Below are 25,681 nucleotides of genomic sequence, written 5' to 3' on the forward strand. Positions count from 1 at the left end.
AAGATACTACATACATAATATTCTCCAAACTCTTAAAAGATTTATAAATATTTAACAATATTATGGTCATATGTTAAAATCTTATTTTTATGAATATTTACAAGAAAAAAAACCTAACTCTTGTAAAAAACAATACTACTTCTATATTCATATAGGTGAAATTATATATCTTCTTATTATATAAGACATGAACTTTAAATTTTATTAAAAGTCTACACTCATCATCTTCCTATTATATAAGACATGAATTTTAAATTTTATTAAAAGTCTACACTCATCCTCCGAATAATATTAGAATGGGATCCACAATTAATTATCAATGTCTAATAGATACTAAATAATAATTTGTTATTACCTATTAAACTTAGATATAAGCTTCTTGCTAATTCGAAGTTAGGTTCCCATTACTGGTATCTTTACTAATGAGTTTCAACCTTATTCCATTAGTTGTTTTCCTTATCATGTCTTTAGATGATTCTTTTGTGAGCAAATTCACTAAATTATTCACAGATTTTATATAGATAATAGTGATTACTCCATTTGTAATCAATCCTCAAATATATCCATATTAAATGCTTACATATCTTGATTTACTATTGTAAATCTTACTGTATTTTTAAGAGATAGTTGGTTCACTATCACAGTATTAAAAAATAGTTTACATAGATTGTTACTACAACTTAATAACTAACAAAATATTTCTTAACCATTTTGCTTCTTTACTTCTAGTAGCCATGGCAATAAATTTCATGGACTTGATCCATAATCAACTTATTGTCGGTAATCTCATACTCAAAAACTTTTAAAGTAAAAAAAATGATCAAAACCTGATTTTTCCTGCTTGTAGTGTGTCTGTAGTAGCCATGGCAATAAATTTCATGCACTTGATCCATAATCAACTTATTATCGGTAATCTTATACTCAAAAACTTTTAAAGTAAAAAAACGATCAGAACCTGATTTTTTCTGCTTGTAGTGTGTCTCCAAGGTAGCCAAAAAAATTTTGGCGACTTTAATTTAGAGAAGATATGATTCAAAATATACCCTCAATGGAGCACTTCATTTGCCTTATATTTCAATCTTTCAGTCTTAACAACAAAAAAGTCATCTTCTTATGGTTTAGGTAGTGCAAACGAGTTTGAGTAAAAAATATAGTAAATCTTTAATGAAATAAGCATGAATATTATTAGATCCATCCACCTTGTGTAATTCATACCATTAAAATGATCTAGTTGAATTTGAAATTCCTAGCAACCTTGACGCTTGAATTAAGATTTGTCTTTATCATAAAAACACCTTAAAATTTTAAATAAATTATTTAATATGAAACCAAATAAAAAGCTGACTTAGAGGCATGAAAACATTGTATTTAAGGTCTTTATTTGTCTCACACAGAGACCATACCTCTAGTATACAACCAAGCCTTCTAGACCTTAAAAAGAATAAAAAAAACAAATGGGAGAAAATATGTTTTTTTTTTGTTTATGTGTTCTTTGTGTAGTAACATGTTTATTAAACTTTAAATATTATGTTTGTTAATATTATGATTATTAATGAAACAATTATGTTTCAAGTTAAATTGAATAATTGTTATTTAGTAGGGATTTAGATGAGAGATGAGAGAAGAACGAGAAGGAGATAAAAAAAAGTGTGAATAAAAATAAAGAAACATGTTAGTTTTTATGCTAATGGAAATAAAATTAAAAGTGCTTATTTTTCTAACATGCTTATGATACTTATGTATAAGAAGACATATTTTAACATCAATGACTTTGATCATTACCTTCCTAGTATTTGTATTTTTTTATTACAAAATCTTAAGGACATCTTTCCTAATGAGATTTCTAGTGGGTTGCCACCTATTAGGAGAATTAAAAACTGAATTGATCTTATGCTTGAAGCATCTATATCTAATTGGCTAGCCTATAAAAGCAATTTTTAGGAGATATAGAAACTTCAAAGGAAAATGAAAGAATTAATGATAAAAAGGTAGACAAGAGAAAACATAATTCCTTGTGCAATTCTATTGTTGTTAACACCCAAAAAGGATGGGACCTGGAGGATGTATACTGGTTGTCATGCCATTAATAATATTACAAAAAAAAGCTTATAACTTATTTTAGCGAAAAACTCAATGGTGCAATATGAATTATCCTACTTATGATAAAAAGCTTTATGTTTTTGTAAGAACTTTGGAAATTTAGCAACATTATTTATGGTCTAAAGAGTTTGTGATCAAATATCAATCATAAGTCATTACAACATCTTAAAGATCAAAGGAAGTTGAATTGTTGGTATGCTGAGATGGTTAATCCTGATTATAATAGAAAAACATAAGTAGTAAAGGCTCTCAATGAGAATGTAAGGCGAGAAATACAAAAAAAAAAAAAATATATGTACATTCAAAGCTAATAAAAGGGAAAATAAGGTTATTGTTTAACCAGATGATTGAGTTTCAATTTGCATGCAAAAAAAAAATTATTGAAAAAAAAAGTTTTAAATCGATGCTGAGAGGAGATAGACCATTCTAAATCCTTAAAAGAATTAATGATAATGATTATAAATTAGATTTATCAGGTGAGTATAGTGTTAATGCCACTTTTAATATTTCAAATCTCTTTAGTGCCACAATTCATGGACAAATCCTTTTGATGAGAAATAAGATGATATGGTTAATACTACATCAAAAGATCCATTGGAAGTTCTAATTAAGCCAATTACAAGATCAGGGGTAAAGAAGCTTAAAGATACATTTAATGAGATTATTTAGAGTATCTGGACTAAAATGAATTTTAATAAGATTACACCTTCAACAAGTGATAATCTAACCTTAATTAATCTAGTTTATGTGCCAGAGAGGCCTAATTCATCTACAATATAAGCCTAATTATTTCGCAATGATGGGTAATTCATTTTAGTATTATAGGTGGTTTTGTGCTTATTTTTTTCAATGCATAATTTTATTCTAACAAGAATATTTGTTTATCCGATCATTGGATTATATTGAAATTTTACTAGATATTTTTAGAGGTTTTATTTTATATTGGGTTAAAATTTCAGGCGATTAAACATTAGAAAGACCTTGCAATAAATTCCATAAGATACCATGTGAGAATTACATTAGTTTCCTAGTTAATTTATGATTTTTCTTTATTTAAAACTCTTTTATTATTTTTCTAGCATTATTTGAGACTTTTTACTTATTATAAATAAGGTTATTTATCTTATATTTATATTTTTATATACAAAATTTGATTTCAACAATTATTATTATGTGTTAGAGGTTTTACTCATATTTTTTTTGTTCTTTATTAAGCTACTCTGACTTTTCAAATAATTAACCAGATTTCTTGTCATACTTAATTCCATATAATATTTTAGCTTGATTAGAAAGAGTCAATTTCACTATAGGTTTTTGGATCTTTATATCCATGAAATTCACATCACATGGCTATCATATAAGATTCACAAGCCCATATAGATAATAAAGTCTTATACCTAGCTTATGGGCTTATAAGACCTATAAACCTAACCAGTACCAAATTAGTCCAAATATCTTAACCTATCAATCATGTCTGAGACTTTAGTTACACTAGTCTTTCCAAGAGTCATGGAATAAATCTTAATCCTATTAAGATTATAATTTTATAGACAAAGGTAAATATCTAGTGATAATAAGATTCTAATCTTTAATCTCATTAAAATTAGTTTTGAGTCCAAATCTCATTAGCACTAGTATAGATTCCAATTCCAATTAAAACATTTAAAAGAGTTCTAGTCTCATTAGGACTCTAATAAGAAGTATTTTATTCTTTGTACTACATTGACATTTAATTTTTTTTGTATGTGTGACCCTTTAGGCTTTATTAGGCTTTATTATAGTCCTAGTATAAGTATACAATCATGTTTGTAATGAGGCTTTATTATAGTCCTAGTATAAGTATAATTGTTTTATTCTTTCAATCAAATATGATATGAATACTTTATACATGCATCTTATTTCATTGAATAAAGTAAATAAATTAGCATTCTATCATAACACTCAAAGTGATTAGAAACAATCAATCAAGACTTTTTTCAACCCTTCCTAAATATGGTTACCGTATAATTCGACCTCTTTATCATACAATGCCATGAATTGACCTAGGGTTTGGAAGGTACATATCCTAGATAACCACTTCTGATTTTATTTTTATTACCTAGTAGATAGACTTTATATGAAATATGATTTTATAACTCTTCTAAAATCAATTCCTACTATGAGTATAGATTTTCTGAAATCATACACTTAATAAATAGTTAACGATATTTTTTTTATAACAAGTGACAAATCCTAAATTAATTATTCATAAACCTCCAAATGTCTTAGTGTATATCCTATCATTATTATATACAAAACCCTTTAGAGTCCACCCTAATAGTGTCAAAGTAAATGGTTCTCTATGCAAGATAATATGATAACCTCAAATCAAAGGATCAAATACACTCATCTCTACAAGATTCTTATATACTCTAGGTAAATACAAAATGATTCTTATATAAGCCACGTCCAATAAAGTTTTTCCCTAACAAACATCTACATATTATACTTAGTATCATTATACTATAAAAGTGAGATTTTCCGCTATGATCATTTGATCATATAATTAAGATCTATTGCATACCATTATTATCACTTATATTGATGTCTAGTCTTAATAAAGCTATAACCATGAATATTTAATAACATTATTCCAAAATATATAAGATATATCTCATACCAAATATCATACATATATTACTATATAGATTTTTATTATAGAAGTAAGTACATAATGTAATTAAAATAAACTTAAACGATGGGTAAATATCAAATGAGTTATCATACAAGTCACGTTTGATGAATACATTTTCTTATAAGCATCTACACATTATTCTTAATATCAATATACTATAAAAGTGAGAATATCCACTACCATTCTATGATAAAGATCTAATACATATCATCATCAATGGCTAGTCATAACAAAAACTACAACCAAAGCACTTAATAGTGTTATCCATAGTGTATGAGTATCTATCATGTCATATATCATACAAATATTATAATATAGACTTTATCAAATAAATTAGTACATAATATAATTAAAACAAACTTAAAAGATAAAACAATGCCTTAATAATTTCATTAAATAACTATATTACATTTACACTCATAAGCTAATATCTATTAGCTTTTAGATCATAACACTCACTCAACAAATTCTCCAAAACGTTTTTTATTCAACCATCAATCATTCTTAAGCTTTTCTAGTTTTTAAAACTTTTAAACTTAAACTCAAACTTTATAGTTTATCAACTTTTTCAAGCTAGCTAAACTATGTCATGTATCATTTTCCTACATTAATAACTTTGCTCTTATTTATCATTCAAGCACCTTTTCTTGTTTTATATCATGACTCTTAATGTTCCATCCTCTTAATGTATTATATCCTCTTAATCTTTCTAAGTGAGTCATATAGTGAGCTTTCACTCTGATCATGTTCAAATCATATAGCCTAAAGAACTAAGTGTAGGACATAGCCTTAAGAATGTGTAACGGGACACCTTTTATTTTTTAAAAGAAAATATAAAAATAATGGTCAAGGTATACAAAGTATGATTTAGCAAAAAAGACAATTAGCTATCTCATTCTTATTTGTAAATAAATGTATAATATTGAATAAATATCAAATGACTTATTGATTCCAAAAGAAAAAAAAAAGACAACAACACTCCATCCAACTCAAATATGAAATAGTTAATTATATGATTGATTTTAAAAACACAAATATAATTAATAATCAATCCAAAGAAAAAAAATAAAATATGGCTAAACATTGTTCATATAAAACAAAGAGATACAAATGACTTATCGACCCCTAAACTTAAACTAAGAATTGTCCCTAATATAAACTAAAAGAGAAAGATATAAGAGCAACTTCTAGATTTAATTTCTAAAAATAAAGGTTAAAATGCTTATGAAGCTCCTCCATGTTGAACAAACCTATAACAAAAAAATAAAAAAACATAAGTAATAAAAAAACTAAAAAATAAAAAAACAAAATGAAGAAATTTAAGAAACTTGGGTTGCCTCGTAAGTTTTAGTTTATAGCTTATAGTTAGACTTTCTTTGGTTATCATTTAGTATTAGTGAGTTTAATGGAGTGCTTATATTCATTGAAATCTCTATCCATCCCTCATTTTCTAGTGCACTTCAATCATGCTATAAAAAAAGGTGTGGGCCATAATAAATTATCATGAGTGTAACTTATTAGGAAAGGTTTAAAGGTGAGAATTATAAAGTAATTTCTACCCAAAAGCAAATTCATGTATTGATAATAAAATTAATTAATTTAATTATATTTTTATTTAAAATTAGAATTTATATTTGAATCAACTTATTAAAAACCTAACAGGTCATATACTTTAAAAATTATTAGTAAAAAATTAAACTGAGATAATTAATCAAGTATTACTTGATCGTAAATAAATTTTAAAAATTAAGGACTATAATGTAATTTATACAAGGAATTACAATTCTTGACCAACAAAAATCAAGTAGAGACTTAATTACATAAATTTCTATATTTAGAAATAACATACGAGATATTTTCCTATTAATAGGATAATCTTTTTTATATATATAATTAGAATGTTATACCTCGTAATTTTCTCAATAAATGTATTGTACACACTTTAAACATTAGATATACTTATATAGATAAGCATAGTAGAGAAAATAAAAAGATAATACTAAAAGTAAAGCAATTTCTCTCCTAAATAAGTTTTAAGAGATTTATAATCTAGTAATTTATATGGATTATTATTAGAGATCTGATAATTAAATATTTTATGATTTGCAACAATTTTACATTGAGAAGTTAATTAAACTCCAAAAAAGAAGAACTTTTTTTTAGAGAATCCTAAATGATTGTCTAACATGATTCTTGATTCCACAAGTTTTAAAAAAATATTGTTTTTGCTATGTTTATATGTTTTGATAAACCCAACAAATTATTTATTTAAAAAATATTTTAGTTGAATCCATGCACATTTTTGCCCACAACTTTCACTATTTTCTCGTAATCTCAAATTTATTTGATGAGTGCAATTCTTGGTTGCATTCCATCATGGTTAACCATGCTGTAAATCTGATCTAATTATTTGTTGTTTCATAATAGCCCAACCTGATGGCAATGTCAAATAAAATAGCTTTTACCTATCCATATGCATCAGTTTACCATGCCCAGTACTGCAAGGAAAGATATGGAAAGAAGTAAGCCTAATTTCCCTTTTGTTTCGTATCTAATTCATAGAGGAAAATGAGTTCTTTTTTGCATGCTTAAGGACTTAAAACAACAAAGGTTTTTTCATCACATTTTTTATGAAGTACCAGAGTTTGCACCAGTAACTTGGTTGCTCTCTGGCTCTTTAATTATCTACCCATATCGTTGGCTTTCTCAAAAATACTTTGATTACTTCTTTTGGCTGGATAGAATAGATGATTCACCTCATTAAATGTATAATACCGTGTCTGTCATGTCTCATCCGGAAACAGAGGTGCGAGCATGATTCTTGGATGTTATTATAGAAAAGGGAAAATATGTGATAATGGTGATGACAAGAAGAAGAAGAAGAAGAGGGAAAATGTGTGCGTATCCCTTGAGGGAGCATCAAAACCAACATAGTTCTTAAACTAAACACAAGGAGATTTTATAAAAGCCATGTTATAATTTATCCAGTCCATTATGTTGATCATATCAATTGTTTAAATATTGAAAGTATTTTATGGTTAAAAAGCTTTTTGAGAGTTCCCCTGCATTATTTCTCCACCAATCTTTGATGCTGATCTCCTTGACCATTTTGTTGATTTTGGTGTTGGAACGATCGTTTGCAAAACCCAGAAACAATTATTTGAATAAATCATTGCAACAAAAGGATTGCAGGGCCTAGGAAATTATAGAAAGAGGAAATTTTTTTATAGGAATATAGACGCCGTGTTCCATGCTTTTTATCTCTTTATGCTTCTCATTCCCGCCAGGGCCTTGTATAATGTTCATCCTCTGTAGACATCGCTAGATATCTAATCACAATTCTACTCATTTAGTTATACACCAATTTTTATATATATCTGACATGTCAACCTAAAAAATTGTAAGGAAAAAAAAAAACAGTACAAAAAATCATTTATCCATACATTTTTATGCCCCAAAAAGTGTTAAGAAACCAAAGTCCACAGTTAAATCACATTCGAATGAAGGCTGATGCGAGATGGAGGAAGCGCATGTTCTACAGTAGGCCTTTCTGAGTAGTTACGCTCCAGTAGAATCGAGCACGCCTTCTGTTAGTGATCAGAGCCAGGAGTAGCATCCTCTCCGGAACCTCGACGCTTCTTCTTTCCCTCCCCATGCCTTGACCGTCTTGGTGCCTCGTCCTCACTTTCACTCTCATCATTTCTGATGCTATTTACAGCACCAAATTGATCCTCATGGGAAGCCTTTAATGTTTCCTGCAGGTATTTTCTCTCGTCATTTGATTCCCCAGCCGCACCCCTGACCACATCAGATTCTACACTATGCCTGTCATTTCGATCATTTGCAGCCGCCCTCTGGTCTCTCTTAACAGACCGGCTGTTGTTCTGGGAGGATGGCGCAGGAAACGGTGCAAACATGCCACCTGGCCGAGGACCTCGGAGAAGATTTGATGGAGTGGGACCCATCCCCCCAATGAAGGGAGCACGTCCTGGACCCATCATCATCCCATATCCACCAGCTGGAAACACAGACCCTGGTTGGGAAGGCCGCCCAGGAAACATCATACCAGATGTAGCACCAGCAAAATCACCAGAAAACCTAGGACCATATGGGGGGAATCCACGGGATGCCACACCAAAGAGATCTGGCATTCCAAAGCTATCAGGTGTAACAGCTCCATAAGAAAACCCGTCAGCACCCATCATCATGGGGGGGAAACCTCTGATGCCAGGGATGGGTCTAGCCCCACGAGCCATTGGATTGTGAGAAGGCCACATCATCCCTCTACCTCTCCCCCTGCCTTGAGCTGCTGGTCCAAGAGGCTGCCCAAAGGACTCGTCCTCCTCTTCACTTTCTTCCTCCTCCTCTTCTTCATTGTCCTCAAAGGGGACAATGTCAGGGTTCTCACAACCACTGTCAGGATTGACTCCCTTTTCCTTTTCCTCTTCTCGTTTTGCTTCTGCTGCAAGTGAGACTGCCTGCACCCCAGAAGGAACATTATTTAGATTCATTTAGTTCATTGCATTCCATAATTTGGAGAGTTGCACTTTAGGATCCAATGCAATATTGGGTCTAGCAAGGCCACCCATTAAGCATACTGGTTTCATCAATATAAAAAATAGTTCTACAAAAGAAATGTAGAAATTTTCTATCCCAGTTCTTGTAGATTTCACAAAACAATCAATACAATATATTTGTTCCAATAACCATATTGATGAAACCAGTTCTTGATAGAAAATCTACAAAAGATTGTTTTGAAATTTTCTATCCCAGTTCTTGTAGATTTCACAAAACAATCAATACAATATATTTGTTCCAGAAATTTGATCACTTATGTAGCAATGGTTTATCTACCCTTGAAAGGGCATTTATAGAAAAATGTGCTTGATTGATCATTTTTCAAAATCTACAAGAACTCAAAACGAAAATATTTAAGAAAACTATAATAGAAAACATTGTTCAAGTACAAATACTATATGGTGGTCATCTCAATCATGCAAAAAAGCAACATCCTCCATCCCATGTTAAAACCTATTTTGGTTGTTAAGCTGTGAACCTACTATCTTTGTCTAATTTCACATGATCCCTTACCAATTGTGGGACAACCTGATATACATGTTTACATGCATCTACATGACTGTAAATTCTATTGTATGTTCTCATATTTTGTTGCCACCTTCTAAATGCAGGGCAAATGGACAACAAACTTTTTTTAAGATTATCAAGAGCAAAATCTTCAAAATGTGACTGCATTTAGTTGCCAAAAAAGGAAAGGGCAAGGGCACAACACAATTCTTTTTTTCAATCTCATTTTCATTTTCTCTGAATTGTTCAAGTGCTTCTTGATCTAATTCACTGTGTTTAGAAGAAAAAAAAATTATGGAACAAGCATACCATAAGTTCGCTATCTGGCTCAAGATAAAGTAAGGACGCCAACTGCTCACCAATAGAGGGTTCTAGCTCTTGACAATCTCTACTAATCTGCGTTCATGAGAAGTAATATTAGGACTTGACTACAGCTTTTAGCTCCAATAAGTGAAATTTCAACTAAGAAAACAGTCATAACAAAAGAAATGCAGTGAAATCATATTGATATAAATGATTTCAAATGTGGAGCTCAATTATCAGAGGTACTTACATTCCTTGATGATTGCACCAATGCAAAAATAACAATGATAACAGTAATAATTCACTATCACACCATTCGAGCAGTAGAAGTAGAAGGCCTTTTGTATGTGTTTTTTTTTCGTCTTAATTCCATTAATAATTTCACACAAGTTTCATGCATTCTACATAGGGATTTTTGCCCATGCTAACAAATCAAAGAGTAAATTGTCACATTTAATCCAATATGAAAACTGGCAGCTGTACAATTGCATTCAGGCATTTCTGTTAAGTTATGAGCACCATGACTTGCTGATATGGTGCCTTAGGGTACTCAATTCAACATATCAAATTAATTAGATTTTGCCAGGCCTAAACACAACCCCTTTCATGGTGCAATTAGCAGTAGTCTCTAAGGCATTCCATGACTGGTTATAATGCTGAAGCATTGATTTCATATATGGTTGATGAAAAGGAACATCATTGGGAACTTGAATAGGCCTTTAACGGTATTTCTGTAATTTTTTAAATAACCTACAAAACCATTCTGGTAACTCAAAACATTGCTACTTTTACTTGTGGTGCCTTTGGTGATTCCATATTATGTGACATGATTCCTGTGCAAGTCCCTCACATTCTTGGTTGATCTTGTCTTTGAGATCAACATGTGGACTTCTCTCAGGGACAGAAAATGGTTTTCAGGCCAATGAGTTAACTTGACATCGAAATTACAAGGGCATTGATGATAATACGCATCTCTGGTGTTTTTCCAAGTAGCTAGCCCAAATCAAATGTGATTTTTTCTGTATAGCAAGAGAAGTGTTAAAATCAGCTGCTGTCCCTTTCTTCATGTTGACCCTAGAGGAAATTAGGTGGTTGTCAGATTTTTCTGATGTTGCACCAGTTAACTACCAAATGAGTTGCATCCTTTGCCTCTAATTCCAGGGTCTTAAAAGCCTAATCTTCCAGCCTATGAAAGAATCCTTGTGACATGCCAAGCTTATAAGGCACATTGATGAACTGTTGTCCAGCTCCAAAGAATTGTTTCAAGAATTAATGCATTGCTGTCCTAGCTTTGCTTGCACCAAAAAAAAATTATGGTTTTTGGTGCATCTATGGTGACAAGACATAACCATAAACAAGATTATCCACCATTTAATTGACATGTTGGATCTATGGCTACTTCTACAATCTTTCCAAATATAGATTTGAAAAGTAGGTATTCAGCATCATCAAATACTCATCAGACTTGAAAGTATCCTAAAGGTATTGATGTATAAAGCTTCATTCAAAGAGTGAAGGTCCTTGTATGATTCTGAAGAAAATTAGCGACAATGCTTACATTGTGCAAGTAACAACAGAACACCACTAATTTAAGAGAGGTGACCAAGGTTGTGCCAACGCATCTAAACATCATGTGGCATATTATCTTCAGGAGGTGTTATCCAGGTTCAAAAATGTCCTTTGGATACAATCAGCTGTTAAGAGCTGTATGGTAGCTCGTTTGTTCTCAAGTGAACATATCAATCCATAAGAGTTTGCCAAGCCAAAAAACACAGTCCATATGATGGCATACACTGGCAGCAATCTCTTTAAGGCATTTAGAAGGGCATTCTAGGACTGCCACTGATACACAAGCACTGTGGTGTAGAACCACCACCGAGAACACATAACCAGAGAACCAATTCTAAACGAGAAACTTAGTTTTAGTCTGATAATTAATATTCAACATTCTCTTAATATCGAGGTAGGGTGCTTATTTATTTTTATAGGCACCAAACCATATAAATAAGAAAACCTATTACATAGTACTAATACAATAATAAACTAAAATAATCTAAATTCCTATTTTAACTTCTAAATAATAAATACTAATATTCCTACATAATACTCAGAAAGTCCAAAATAATCATACAACATTAAAATTCCTAAACAATCAAATATTAATTCTAGTAGTTGGGAACTTGAACTTATTTGGTAAGGCAGATTTCTTAGAATCCAATTTCATGAACTTATTACTTAAAAGTTCATTCTTTATAAGAAAAGAGCAGAAAAATGCAAGTCCTCACAAACATAGTATACACAGTATATCTTTTCATGCACGGGGATAGAAGAACAACAAAAAATAAATAGACGAAGACCAAGGATAGTACCTTCACCGGCAAGTTCTCATTGAATGGGTTTCTCAAGTGGCGAGTTTTGTGGAAGGACAGTTCACACAACTTCAAAAGGAAAATTGCAATTAGTTATGTCATAGATTTGTGCTATTTAAACATACACAAAAACTAATGTATCGAGATTTTTAATAATTTTAATGGCTATCCCCAGATTTTGAATATAATTAATTTTAATGGCTATCCCCAGATTTTGAAATCTCACATTCAATAACAAGCATCTAATGCACATAATCTGTCATGGTACTATGAAATTGAAAAGCAGCAGCAGTCAGTTTTTGTTTTTCTGCTAGCCATGATATAACATTTGGAGAAAGGATAGTTGTGAATTCAAAACAAATTATTTTCCATATGCTACAATTCACATGGAGAAGCCACCAAAATCATGAGCGAGGCCACTCAGGAGTCAGGACTCTGCACCACAAACAAATAATGCACTGCACAACAAATAAATAATGCATGATGACTTTTAGGAATCTAGTTTTCTCTACAATCCATTGTTGCTTTTCTAATTAAAGCAGCCTCCAAGTCAAGTTAAAAAATACAGTACCTTTATATACATTGCAAGATATAAATTTTGTCAGATTGTCATCAAAGAACCAGTCTAAAATTAGTTCACGTTACCAAAGTATTTGATACCCCTTTTGAAGATATTGCCTGTGCCAGGTTTATATCTTCCTGTGCCAGGTTTAATGGCACATTTTTTTACCCCTATACTGTTATTTTTTTATGGATTTTGTCTCTCAGTGATTTTTTTATGAATTCTCCTTTCTACTATAAGTTTCATAAGGTTGTTTACCTCACGTCCAGTTCTATTGTATTTGACACCACATGTAAAAAATCAATTCGTCAAGGCATAAGAAAATTACGCGTGAAAATTTAACAAATGGACTTTTACAAAAAAAAGTGAAGGGGGGGGGGGGAAAAGAAAAGGCCCAAATTTGAATAGTAAAGAAATTGAATTAAAATTTTAGGAATAAAGGTTGTATGCTTTACCCAATATTTTTAATTTAATTTCTTCAACAACATTTTAATTAATTTGTAAATATTAATTTAATTTTTACTTTAAAAAATCCAACCTTTTTTTTAAATTTGACGAAAAAATATACTTTACCTAATAAATATAATTTAATTTATTTCTTTATTATTTTTCTAATTTTGAAAAACCCAATCTTTTTTCCTATAATTTTAATTTAATTTCCTTGATACTCAACATTGGTTTTTTTATTTCTTTTTCTTTTATTTTTAAAATTTCCACATGTAATTTTCTTATGCTGTTATGCACAAATCTTTAACACATCACACCCACTCAAAGGAACTAGAGGGGCAGATTTTTTCATAACCTACAAAACAAGGGTAGAATCTATTAAAAAATAAAAATAAAATTAGGATCAACTTCCATATAAAAATACAAGGGCAATCACTAACCCCTTCTCAACAACATGGGAATTTTAAGCTTACTTTTAAGTGACCATGTTATCAGCTTAATTTTTATGTGAAACATAAGTAATTATATTCTAGCAGGAATTAGGATATATAAAATATCATCTCATGATGAAGATTCGAGTTTCTTGTTCTATTCCTTATTCCACATAAGAATAAAAGTTTTCATTATTTAGTTCAGGTCTAATTAGCATTAAGAGTTTTGATTCCCAATATACATGCTAATGCAATCGTTTAATTTAATAGAGAATACCCTCTTTTAAAAGAAAAATCCAGCAATTGGCTCCTTAAGATAGTATGGTGCATTAAGCATGAGTAATGAGAGTTAAACACTTAATTTGATGTTTTAAGTAGTACTTACATGAGTCTAGTTGCCTGGAAAAGATTTCTTGAAAACAGAGAACTGAGACAAATGTGTTTACCAATTAGTATTTACTTTGAACATGTGTTTCGGTTTTTCCAGTTCTCTAGAAAACTACTAAAAGTTTCTTTTCCAAATTCTCATCTTTTATAAAAAAAAGGCTTATGTAATCTTTTTGACATTCATTATTTTAAACAATCCAAACAAGGACCTCATTCTCTGTTTTATAGAACTACCAGTTCGTAAGCTTGTTTTTATGGACAAATTGAGTTTAGAATAATGACAAAAGAGGCGATAAAATTGGAAAATTTATTTCTAAAAGTAAACACGACATAAGGTTATCTATCATCTATTTACAATGTTATGCTAATTGTCTAAGAACTAAACCGAAATTCCACAAACCCTGTATCACTTTTCTTTAATCTAAAACCTTAAATCTCCAATTTTCCAAGCCAAGGCCCACCATAAAGCATTTGTGTGATAAAAACTGGAACCTGTCCCACATCAAGCACTAAACCTTCCTGGTTGCAGCCTGAGGTTTCTGCATAAATCCTTTCTAATTTATAACTAACAAGATGTAGTTATGAGAGAAATAAAACGCAAAACTTTCACATCAATCAAATTTGTTAAACTCCAATTGAAATCAAAACAACTTTCTTCTCAATTTATCTATCATACTTCACTTCGGATTAAAACACTGATAGTCATTTTATAATTACAGTATGATGTCTTATCATTCAAGGCAGAAACAAATTCAGAGAAACAGAATAGATGTTGAGGGAAAAAGAATACCTTCAACCATTTGACTGAGAAATTCCTCCCATAATGTGCAGTTCCGTGTGCATATTTCCAATTCCCTCCACCAACAGAAGCACCAATTTTGGATGTCATCTTTGCACAACCCTATCAACCATACACAATTTCAGGTTTAGCATCCCAGTCAGAGCAAACAAGGGCAACTTGATGCAACTTAGCAACTAAGTTAGCCAAGTAGTAGCCTTTAATCAAAACCAATCCAAAACAATTTTTTATAAGGAAAGTTGGGGATCCAAACTACCAAATTAAACAACTCAATGAATAATAAATTCCAAATTCACCTGGAAATGTCGAGTCCGGTTTACTGAGAATATCAAAATCACGTTGTCAGCAGAGTCTAAAGCTTCATTCAGTTTAATTTCATTGCTCCTTTGAGTTGCCCATACTCCTTGCTGCACAGATAACTCCAAATTTTCACGGTTGCAGCTCTTAACAATAAAGTACCTAAATTCCATATATGGAACAAATAAGTTAGCGCATTCAATTATGGAAAAGAGAAATTTGCAATTTAATTATAAACAAGGTGTGCCGAGAGACACTGAAATCAACCCCCAACTTATAGTTGGTAGAGTACAATGTCCTTTTCAATGCAATGCAATAGTACAATTAAAAGGAAAGCAAATCACACAGTAGAAGTTCAATAAACAGAAAAAATACAAAAAGTAGATTAGAAATAAAGTGAACTCATGTATTAATAAAAACCAAGAACAGGCTACTAGCAGCTTGACCAGGCAGCCAGAGAAACCCACATACAGCATGCAGAACATCCTAAACACTAGCATGAGGACTTCAAGGTGATGAGGTCCAGTGGCACAAAGAAACTCCTACTTACACAAGCCCACATTCTCAATCAGTAGCAAAATAGAAACTGATATCACCAAAGAATTTTGCAACTTAAACCATAATGAAACTTTGCATTCTTAGTTAATCAGGATGAAGGAGATACTTCCCCTGTAAATCAGTTAAATCACTTTCACCTCTCCACGCCCATCTTATTTGCTTATTGACAGAAATCAAGATGCAAAAATAAAATGGTAGATCAGCATGAAAGATGTGTTGCATTACTGAAAACAATTAATGATGTTCAAAAGGAAACGCATTTGAAAGGCTTTATACTATCAATAACAGCTGTATCTAAAATTATAAGCTGAGAGGAATTTCAAACACCTAAAGCACACATGTTAACAACCAACCACTTATATGGGAAGTCAGGGTAAAGCCTGTTCCCACTTATTCTCAATAGGTTCTAACAGTATACAAGAAGATGGGGCAAAACAAAACCTAGTTTTATGAGCATTTCAATTAATAGAAAATAAAAAATCCCAAACCATGGCACCTTATAAACCACCTATTTTAAAAGCAAAATGCTCATAAAACTAATAGAAGATAAACTTTCGCCACTGAATGGATATCAGCTCTAGACATCCATCCATTCATTGAATTTCATCACCATACCAGGAAAGAACAAGGACACCTGCAGCCTTGCTGAGAGGCAGATAGGCCTATGATTCACTGCAAAATTAATAGTTGATAGCCATACCAGTTTAAATCACAAATACAAAGGATAGTTTCCTAATAATGAGTAATTCACAGCACAAGAAAATATCCTCTTCGTCCCTAAAAAACCCTTGTCAAACAGAAATTTAGTCTCATCATTAACTTGCCATGTTCTGTCCCAAAAACACCAACAATGAATAACCAGTCAGTCACAAAACTTAAGCCAAATATCTATAAAGTTTAACAAGAGAATCACAGTTCATTGGCAACTCATCATGACACCATACTCCATGTCCTCACTCTTCATTCAGTACCTTCTATGAGTACTTCATTTCCTAAATGAAGGTTTCTTGTTCCCATTCAGAAAGCTTATATCGACTAAGTTAAGAATTTAGATATTTTAATTGTAAATAAGGAACCTCCTCCATGTTTTAGGAATGCTTTTTTTATTAGCAAGCACTAAATCTTTATTCTCTTGCAAAAAGTTCCAACATGGAAATCACTGAAATTACAGCTTTGACCTTGTTCACATATTCACTGAAAATCAGACTTTGTCCCCTAGGCTGCATCATAATGTTAATTTCCAGTGTCATTATTCTGAAGATGCTATCCTTGTTGAAGTGAATTCGGATTCTCCACCGAACTATGATGTCTGTACCTTCTTGACCAGTGAAAAATGGGATTCCCCACCAATCTATGATGCCTACCCTTTATGATGTCACTAAAAATCAAGTAGACACAAGGAGAACATAAAGCAACTTATGAAAAATTCATCAGATTACCCACACTATCCTTTTCCTAAATGTATAATGCAGTCTCAAACAAAGGATTCCAGAAAGTTATATGGTGGCAACAAATGTTGACGATGGAAATTAGGGCTTCACTTATGATATATTGGCCCAGGAATCAAACAGGTGAGACAAATCACAAGTACATGTTAATTGCTCAACAATTTTTATCATAAAATGAGGCTACTATCTAGGACTTCTATATGCTTGATGTGCCAAAACAGGGACAATTTGCTTTAACCTGGGAACATAATGCGAGAGCTATAGTTAATTTAAGTGTTCATATTATTGTAGGTCTCTTAATCCCATTCCAAGTTGTAATGTCATCCCGATTCATTCACAGCTTTTCAGGATGTTTTCTCTTTATCAAAATCATAAGTTTATACACCCCAAATCCATGTTCACTCATATCAAGTTCATTCTTTCTTAAATTTAGCCGCTCTTTTTATTATTACTTCGTTCATTATATCAGCCAAATTTCAAGTGACATTTTCTCCCATCCATTGCAACTCATGACAAATCACACAATCAGTGCAGTCATCCTAGGATCATTCAAACTTGGAATCATAAACCATTACATTCAAATCTACAGCTTGAAATTTTATGTTCATGTTTACAAGCTTGTTTAAGAACACATTTCAAATTCCCAAAATTCTGTTTTAAGGCTTAAACTGCATTACAGAGCCCAATTATCTTTTTTTGTTTACCAAACAATTTAAAAATAGGACTACTGTCTTGAGGAAACAAACCAACAGAGTCTTAATCACTCTTAGCTGACTCACATGGGAACCTAATCCATTCAAAAAATTTCAAACACAAGCAAAAGCTTACTAATTATCCCTCGCCTCCTATTCCAAAACAGACCGTAACACAGATACATGTATATGCACACACAGACATACATATAACAAAATGAGTTTGTAGATAGATGGGTGAGTGGATGAATATTAACATAAAGCAATAAAAATATAAAGCATGAAAAACAAACTAGCATTCTATTTTGGGTTGTTTACGCATGCAATTATTAAAACCATTTGCAACATCAATTACTTACCATGCATTCATCAAATTCTCTAAGGAACCTTATTGTGTCATTTGATGCAAAGGAAGAATGGTCCCTTGTAGCTACTTCTTCCCTTAGCAGTCTGAGTGAAAAATTGATTCTACAGCAAATCCTACTAATATACAGTTGCTATAGAAACAGCCAACTTTCGAAGGATGAACACAACTTTTACAATTATCAACCACTAATACAAAATGCATCAACTGAACAAGTTCAGCATGTATTTGCATATACATTTATCACCTTGTGGACATTAAAACTAGAAGTCATGTATGAGAAGAATTTAGAAGTTTCACAGTTGGTTGATCAAAAGAATAAATGGAACAAAGAGAAGGGTGATTCAATAAGAAAAATCAGGCATTCTATTTTAAGTTCTTTTTCTTTATTTTTATTTTTTTTATGAATTATTAAGTTCTTAATGCAGACATCAAATAAGCAGGATTATAATAGTTTTGTGGAACTATCAGACACAAGCATACATGATGCAGACAACAAAAGGAAGCAGGATTATAGTCTCTTTCTATAATTATTGAACACAAGGGCATTTTTATAATTTCTGCTGAAAGTCATCTAGGCCTAGGTTTTTATTTTATGCTCAAGTGGCTTATTAGTCCTTAATTAGGTAGATTTAAATAGAAATGGTAGTATTTTCTTATTTAAGATTTAAGTCCGGGAATTCAACAACTTAATGCTTTAGGTGTATGAGGAGTCTATAAGTAGCTATGTTGGTATGCTTTGTTAAGAGAACCAGATCTACGAAAAACATTTCCGGCAATTACAATTTAATGGTGTGTCATCCAATCAATCTTAGGTGTGACTCCTAGGAACCCTAGGTGAGATGCCTACTTATGTTTTCTATCTTCTAGGTGTGATTCCTAGAATAACTAGTAATGTGAAAGCTGGTGGCCTTTTACTTCCATACCAATTCAAATTCAATGCCCTAAATCCCCTGTTCTTATACTCTAAATGTCCAATTTCCATGCCCTAATTCTTTACCAAACCCTATCAGAACAGATACTTCAAAGATGTCCTGCATGAGTTCTTTGTTACTTAAATATTGGTGGGTGTCAGTCATTTTGCATCAACAACTTAAAATACCATCACACTAGACTAAGTTATCTGACAGAAAACAGCTATGCCCCAAGGAATCAGGACATGAAAAGTAGTTGTCCCTGTATGTGAGGCATTAATTAATATCTCAACACTGTTTAGGGAAAACTAATAATAAAATGAGAAAGTTGCAAAACATCATTAAATTAAGAAGTAAAGAATGCATTGTCAAAAGCAAAGAGAAGCCTGAAAAGCATATACCAATGAAATATATCCACAAACTTTTTACACAAACACAATAAGCAACATTCTCAAAGCATCCACTTCATAAGAGGGGTTATTTTTTTCAAACAAAGATTAGGAGATGATCTTTTGAAACAGTTTTAAGGGCCTTGACTGCAAGAGAAGTTGTTAGAAAAACAGGACTAGAATCTGGAGTAAATTGAACAGTAAGAATAGTTACAGCTGATGCATGTCTCTTCAAGCAATGATGCAACTATCCCATTTGTTCCACCATCTATGGAACATAAAGAGATGCTGGATGCCTTCATGCCTGAGGCACGCCAAGAGCCATTTCACTTTAGCATCAGTAGGATTCAATGCACAGGATTAATCCTTGCAAAATATTGATTTTGGGGACCTCCAAGCCAACTTACACAGGTGAACAGTTAGGGAAAATTAAAAGAGAGGGAGAGAGACAGAGAGGTTTGAAGTAATAATGGGCTTTATTAGATGATCATAGACTTTTGATACAGGAAGTCATCTATATGTGTAGTTTTAATAACGATAACCAGAATATCCAAGAAAAACAAAATACAATAATTGATTTACAAAACTCAATAAAAGACCTCAGAACTCTGAACACACCTAGATATTCCTTGAGGTAAAGGCGTTGCAATTCTGTTCAAAGGATTAGGCTGTTGTGGTTGCTGGTGCTGGCCATTTGTAAGATGTGGTGTCTGAGTCTGTTGTTGTTGTTGTTGTTGTTGCACGTTAGCCGACTCCGTTCCTGATGGTTTTATGATGGTATTGGGAGATTTTTCTATTTGTTGAGAAAAACCAGCATTCCGTTGTTGAAAATTTTTGTTAGAGTTCACACCATTGTAAGAATTCAGTTGCTGAATCTTTTGAACAACTTCTTCTACAGGAGGTGGAGGTCCAGGCAACTTGGCATGCCTATACCTGCAGTCTGGACCATTCGGACAAAACCCCAACTTGTACCTACAAGAACACACACACATATTTTCTTACTGATGATTCAAAGGATGTCCTTATTTACATTAATATTTACTGACCGAAAGTGGCTTACTTACATATTGCACTCCTTGATATCCTCATTGGTGTGCTTGTAAACGCAATCTTGCTCCCTGCACTCTCCATAGAGTCTAAAAAATCGACACACAGGCATTCTAGACTTGTCATATTGGTGAAGGAAACCGCAGGCGTCGCCTTTCATGCAAAGGCTTCGAAGCCAGTGCCGACATACAGTCTGCCGGAAGCTCCGTCGACCCGTCTGGATGTCCGCCGCACCAGAGTTGCTGTTGTTGGCGGTATTGGTGGTTGTGTTTGTGGTGTTGGGGGCAGCTGCGGATGCGGCGCCGTAATTGTCGGATGGAATCGCTGGGATAGAGGCGATGGGGTTGGCGGGGCCCGAATCGAGGCCGCCCTCGAAGTCGAAGCTTAGAACTCCCTCTGAGTCCTCCATGGTATGGTATGGTATCGTATGGCACTGCCGGTGTCTAATTAGGGCTTTATTTTATTTCTAAATCAAGGCCGTGCTGAGCAGAAACTGAAATTAGATGCCGGTTTCGTTTTTTCCTCCTTTTATAAATTACTCCATGTAGTCGTACCTCTCTTTACTTTACAAAATTACTCCATGTAGTTTTACGATGCTTAATTTAATATTATTTTGTTCTAAAAAATATTTTCTTATCTCCGATTTTTCATATTACTTACTTTTTTTATTTTTTTTATTTCTCAAAGAAAAAAAATTAAAAAAATAAAGTGGACAAAAGAAACTAATTAATTAGTTTTAAAATTAAAGAGATTATATTAATTCATTTTGCAAAACAAAATAAAGTAATTTATATTTATACACGATGTAGCAAATTTTTCACTAAGCCAAGGGAGCATTCACATATTTATGCTGCAATAATTCATGAAGATAATCCTACTAGATTAAATACCATATCAATTGATCCTCCATCTTGCATATAAAACCTAATCCTTTATTTTGATTTCATATTTTTTTGAAATATAATGGTAAGAAAGTTAGCTTAGTGAAGTTAAATGTCAATTTATTGAATCTCTTGGTTTTGTTTAGATGGACTTGGATCTTGAGGATTTTTAGAGGTTTATTGGATATTTTGTTTTTGTATTTCTTGTTAGCTTTGAAAATCTTCTTGATTTGAAACACTTTATTTCTCTCCATTTTCAAAACTAGTTTTCTTGATTTGATGGGCTAAATGTATTTGATTTGTAATTTTATAGAATATTAATTGAGATATATATAATTTTTTGGTGATTTTGTTGTTAGTGTATATGTTATGCAGTTAAATGATTAGTTACATTTGATATTAATTTTATTTATGTAAAAATAATATTTTTAATAAATTCATCTTTTATTTTTAATATTTATTTATGTTTGATTAATAAATCTAGAGTAAGGATTCAATTATTGAGACAAAAATTATTTACAAAGAAAAATATAAAGTGGTTATAAATATGAGGATTCGTATTGTATCAAAATATTGTTTATAAATATTTATGGTCAATACTCTATTAAGATTGGATATTAATTAGAGTTGTTAAAATCGGTATATATTATGTTTTTTTCTTATGAAAAAAATAGTTATTCTCATAAGATAAAGTATTAAGGACACCTAAAATTATTATGTAAGTGTTTGTTAAATAATATATACATTGAATTAATTTACTAGAGAAATTCGTATAGAGAGATTACTTGTGTATATTGAAAGACTCACATGATGATTGTATAAGTGATCCATAGACTTGAAATTACTAAGTTATTTTATATCAAAAATGTTATGTTTTGATCTTAACTAATATTAACTTGATCAATAGTAAAAAAATTAGTAGATATTAAGCATAACATGGATTGTTTGAAAGTATTTGAGTAATTAATAGATACTACATTATCGTAATGACGTGGATAAGTATATAATGCAACCTTCAATACCAAAGGACCTATTAAAAATGCTAATTAGACCAATTACACGATCAAGGGAAAAAAGCTCAATTACGCATATAATGAGTTTATTCAAAGTATTTGAGTTAAAGTGAATTTTAAAGAGACTACAATTTATTCAAAGTATTTGAGTTAAAGTGAATTTTAAAAAGACTACAATAAGTGATAATCACACTTTAATCAATTTAAATTATATGTAAGAGGGGGCTAATTCATTTACAACACGGGTCTAATTACTTCGCAATGGTGGGTTGTCCAAATAGAACATGGAGAACCTTGATTCATTAATGTGTTTTATTGATTTCATATCAGTTAGGAGTCCTTGTTATATGTGGAAACATTTAAAGCAATAAAAAAGTTCATATTAGGTCTTTTTGACAACTTAACAATTCTTAGTTGATAAAGGAATAGAGGTAATAAAGAGTCAATATTCTATAAGGAAACTAAGGTGTGGTAGCAAGCTTATTTGGAAGGTTTCCTCATTTTACATGAAAATGAAGGGGCGACAACAACTATCCTTATTTTCAAAGATATTAAATCGACTAAAAGGCTTTTATACACGGAAACATTTAGTTTTTTGCTTTTTTAAACTATTATATACAACTTTAGTATTTTAAGTTTTAGAATTGGGTTTTTCTTTTTAATACTTTGGGCTTTATTTCATATGCTATAAGTTATTTTTAAATTGGGTTTGATGTCAACCCTTTGGTTCATTATGATTATATCCTTTTCAATACTATAAGTACTCTTTTACAAGTTTACTATTTAAATTGATATTAATCATGTTTGTTGTATATGGTGTGCTTATGTGTGAGAAGATTCTTATATTTTTATTTTTTCATTGAATTATCTTAATTTGTTAAAGAATAATTGTTTTTATACCGTCTTTTTTATATTTCTCATTCACAATTTCTTATAATATTAAGTGTGAATTTGATTTTAATAGTTTTGGTGTCTTGATTTAAGTAATTGTTATATCGAGCTTTAATCAACCAAATATAATTTTAACTTTATTGGTTTGTTCTTTTTTGCCTATGGGTTCTAGGGTTCTTACCATTTAGGTTTGCATTAGTTAGTATTAAAACATGACTTAAAATCAAGTTATATCCTTTTATGTTTAATTTTTCATTTTGTTTTTGTGTTCTTTCTTCAATTATGAAATTTACAACATAGTTTTAAAAAAAAAGTCCTTGAATTTCATTACTATCAAAAGAAAGTTAGTAACGCATGCACGTACGCACACACATATATGTATAAAAGAAAAGAAGTAAATCATCTACAAAAATTAAGTCGCAAGCTTGAAATTATAAAAAATTGAATTCAAAAACTCAAAGATATACACTTACAATTGATATTCTTTGGGTTTTTGGTTTCTTAGTTTCAAAAATTAATTTCAGGGTTATTTCGACGTACTTAGGTTTGGATAATTCTAAAATTACAAAATAAATCATATAGGGTCAATTTGCATTAATATCTTTTTTATTTGCCTCCATAATATTAGGCCATATTAGTATTCTAAAGATATTTTTTAGTTAATTGAGTCATATTACATTAGTTTTCTTACTTAAACGTTTGTTTTCGCATCTTCGTAACATATTCATATTTGATTTGTAATCTTTAGCATTTTTTTATTTGTAATGTTAACCTATGGGTCACATATTAATATTTATAATATCTTGTATTTTATTATAACAATTAAATGAAAAATAAACTAATGATATGCTTGGATGATATTAAGTTTAAACAGGTTTTATATGAAGATCACATCAACAAGCATATGGAAATAAATGAAGAAATTCATCAATATGTCTAAGATATAAAGCAAGTAAAGACTTAACTAGTAAGGATTCATTTTAGAGCTTATTATTAAATTTTTATATCTTACACAATAGCAAATTTAAATGAACTTGCACACTTCACATTGCATACATAAATAGGATTAATATATATATTTTAATTAGTTCAAATTTTACCAGGTTTGAAACTGTCAAAAGTGGTTTTTAAGCTGAATTGATCGACCACTTGAGCATACCAAACCAGTCAACTATTATTTATCCATAATGAACACATGAAAATTTTGTAGGAACCAGTCAACCGAATAATATGGTTATTTGAACAGATAGACTATCTTAGCCATCAAAAACATTCCTACAACTAGTTTCTTTTAGAAACATATAGATAGCTCTCTTTTATGCAAAATAAAGCAGATTCTGAACATGCATGATATAAAAGTTATTTCAAAAGAAAAACCTACTAAAAATCAACAATCCTAAGATACTCTAAGTTGTGCTAAATTAAATCTTCATATTATATCACAAAAGTATAAAATGTCATCCTCATTACAGTTACACACCTTCAATTGTCCTAAGTGTTATTAAGTAAGCCATAGAGATTATAGTTTTTATTGTATATTATACTTCTTCAACGAGTGCATTTTATTGTAAACAAATCATAATTGTAAACTCTTGAGAGTTTAAATAAACTCTTGGCAATTGGTGAGGTATTATCACTAAAAAAAATCTTGAAAAGGGAACATCTTTAAGTGATGAAATTGATTGGTGTGGATTCATCAAGGGCATTTTGTCTTAATACTCAAGTATAGTTGGTACTTGAGATGTGAATGTAGGCTTATCGAATCACATCGAAAACTAAGTTTGTAATTTTTTTTCCTTATCTTTTTACTTTAAACACTTTAATTATATTGTTGATTATTATGTTATATGTGTTTAGTGTGATTATCTGTATTATTTAGCATTATTAGTGAAACACCTAGTTTACCCTCTAGGTGTTATTATTGTTTTAATCCTATAACAATAGTTGATATCAAAGCTTAATTCTCGTACATATAAGTTTGCTTAAACTTAAGTAAAATGGCAATCATTAACTACAATGTTCAAAATAAA

The 25,681-nt window shown here is 31.0% G+C and overlaps 1 protein-coding gene across 1 annotated transcript; it reads right to left on the bottom strand.

Moving 5' to 3' along the window:
• Positions 1-8,100: 8,100 nt before the first annotated feature.
• LOC105141260 (30-kDa cleavage and polyadenylation specificity factor 30-like) lies at positions 8,101-21,380 on the bottom strand. Its single transcript, XM_011048438.1, has 7 exons — positions 20,884-21,380; positions 20,438-20,791; positions 15,454-15,616; positions 15,149-15,259; positions 12,532-12,600; positions 10,169-10,255; positions 8,101-9,252 (listed from the first exon to the last, which is right to left on the bottom strand). Exons 1-7 carry the CDS (start codon positions 21,273-21,275, stop codon positions 8,365-8,367), a joined length of 2,064 nt encoding a protein of 687 aa, XP_011046740.1. The 5' UTR covers positions 21,276-21,380; the 3' UTR covers positions 8,101-8,364.
• Positions 21,381-25,681: the final 4,301 nt, after the last annotated feature.

The sequence above is a fragment of the Populus euphratica genome, unplaced genomic scaffold, assembly GCF_000495115.2.
Source record: "Populus euphratica unplaced genomic scaffold, PopEup_1.0 scaffold118.1, whole genome shotgun sequence".
Lineage (NCBI taxonomy): Eukaryota > Viridiplantae > Streptophyta > Magnoliopsida > Malpighiales > Salicaceae > Populus > Populus euphratica.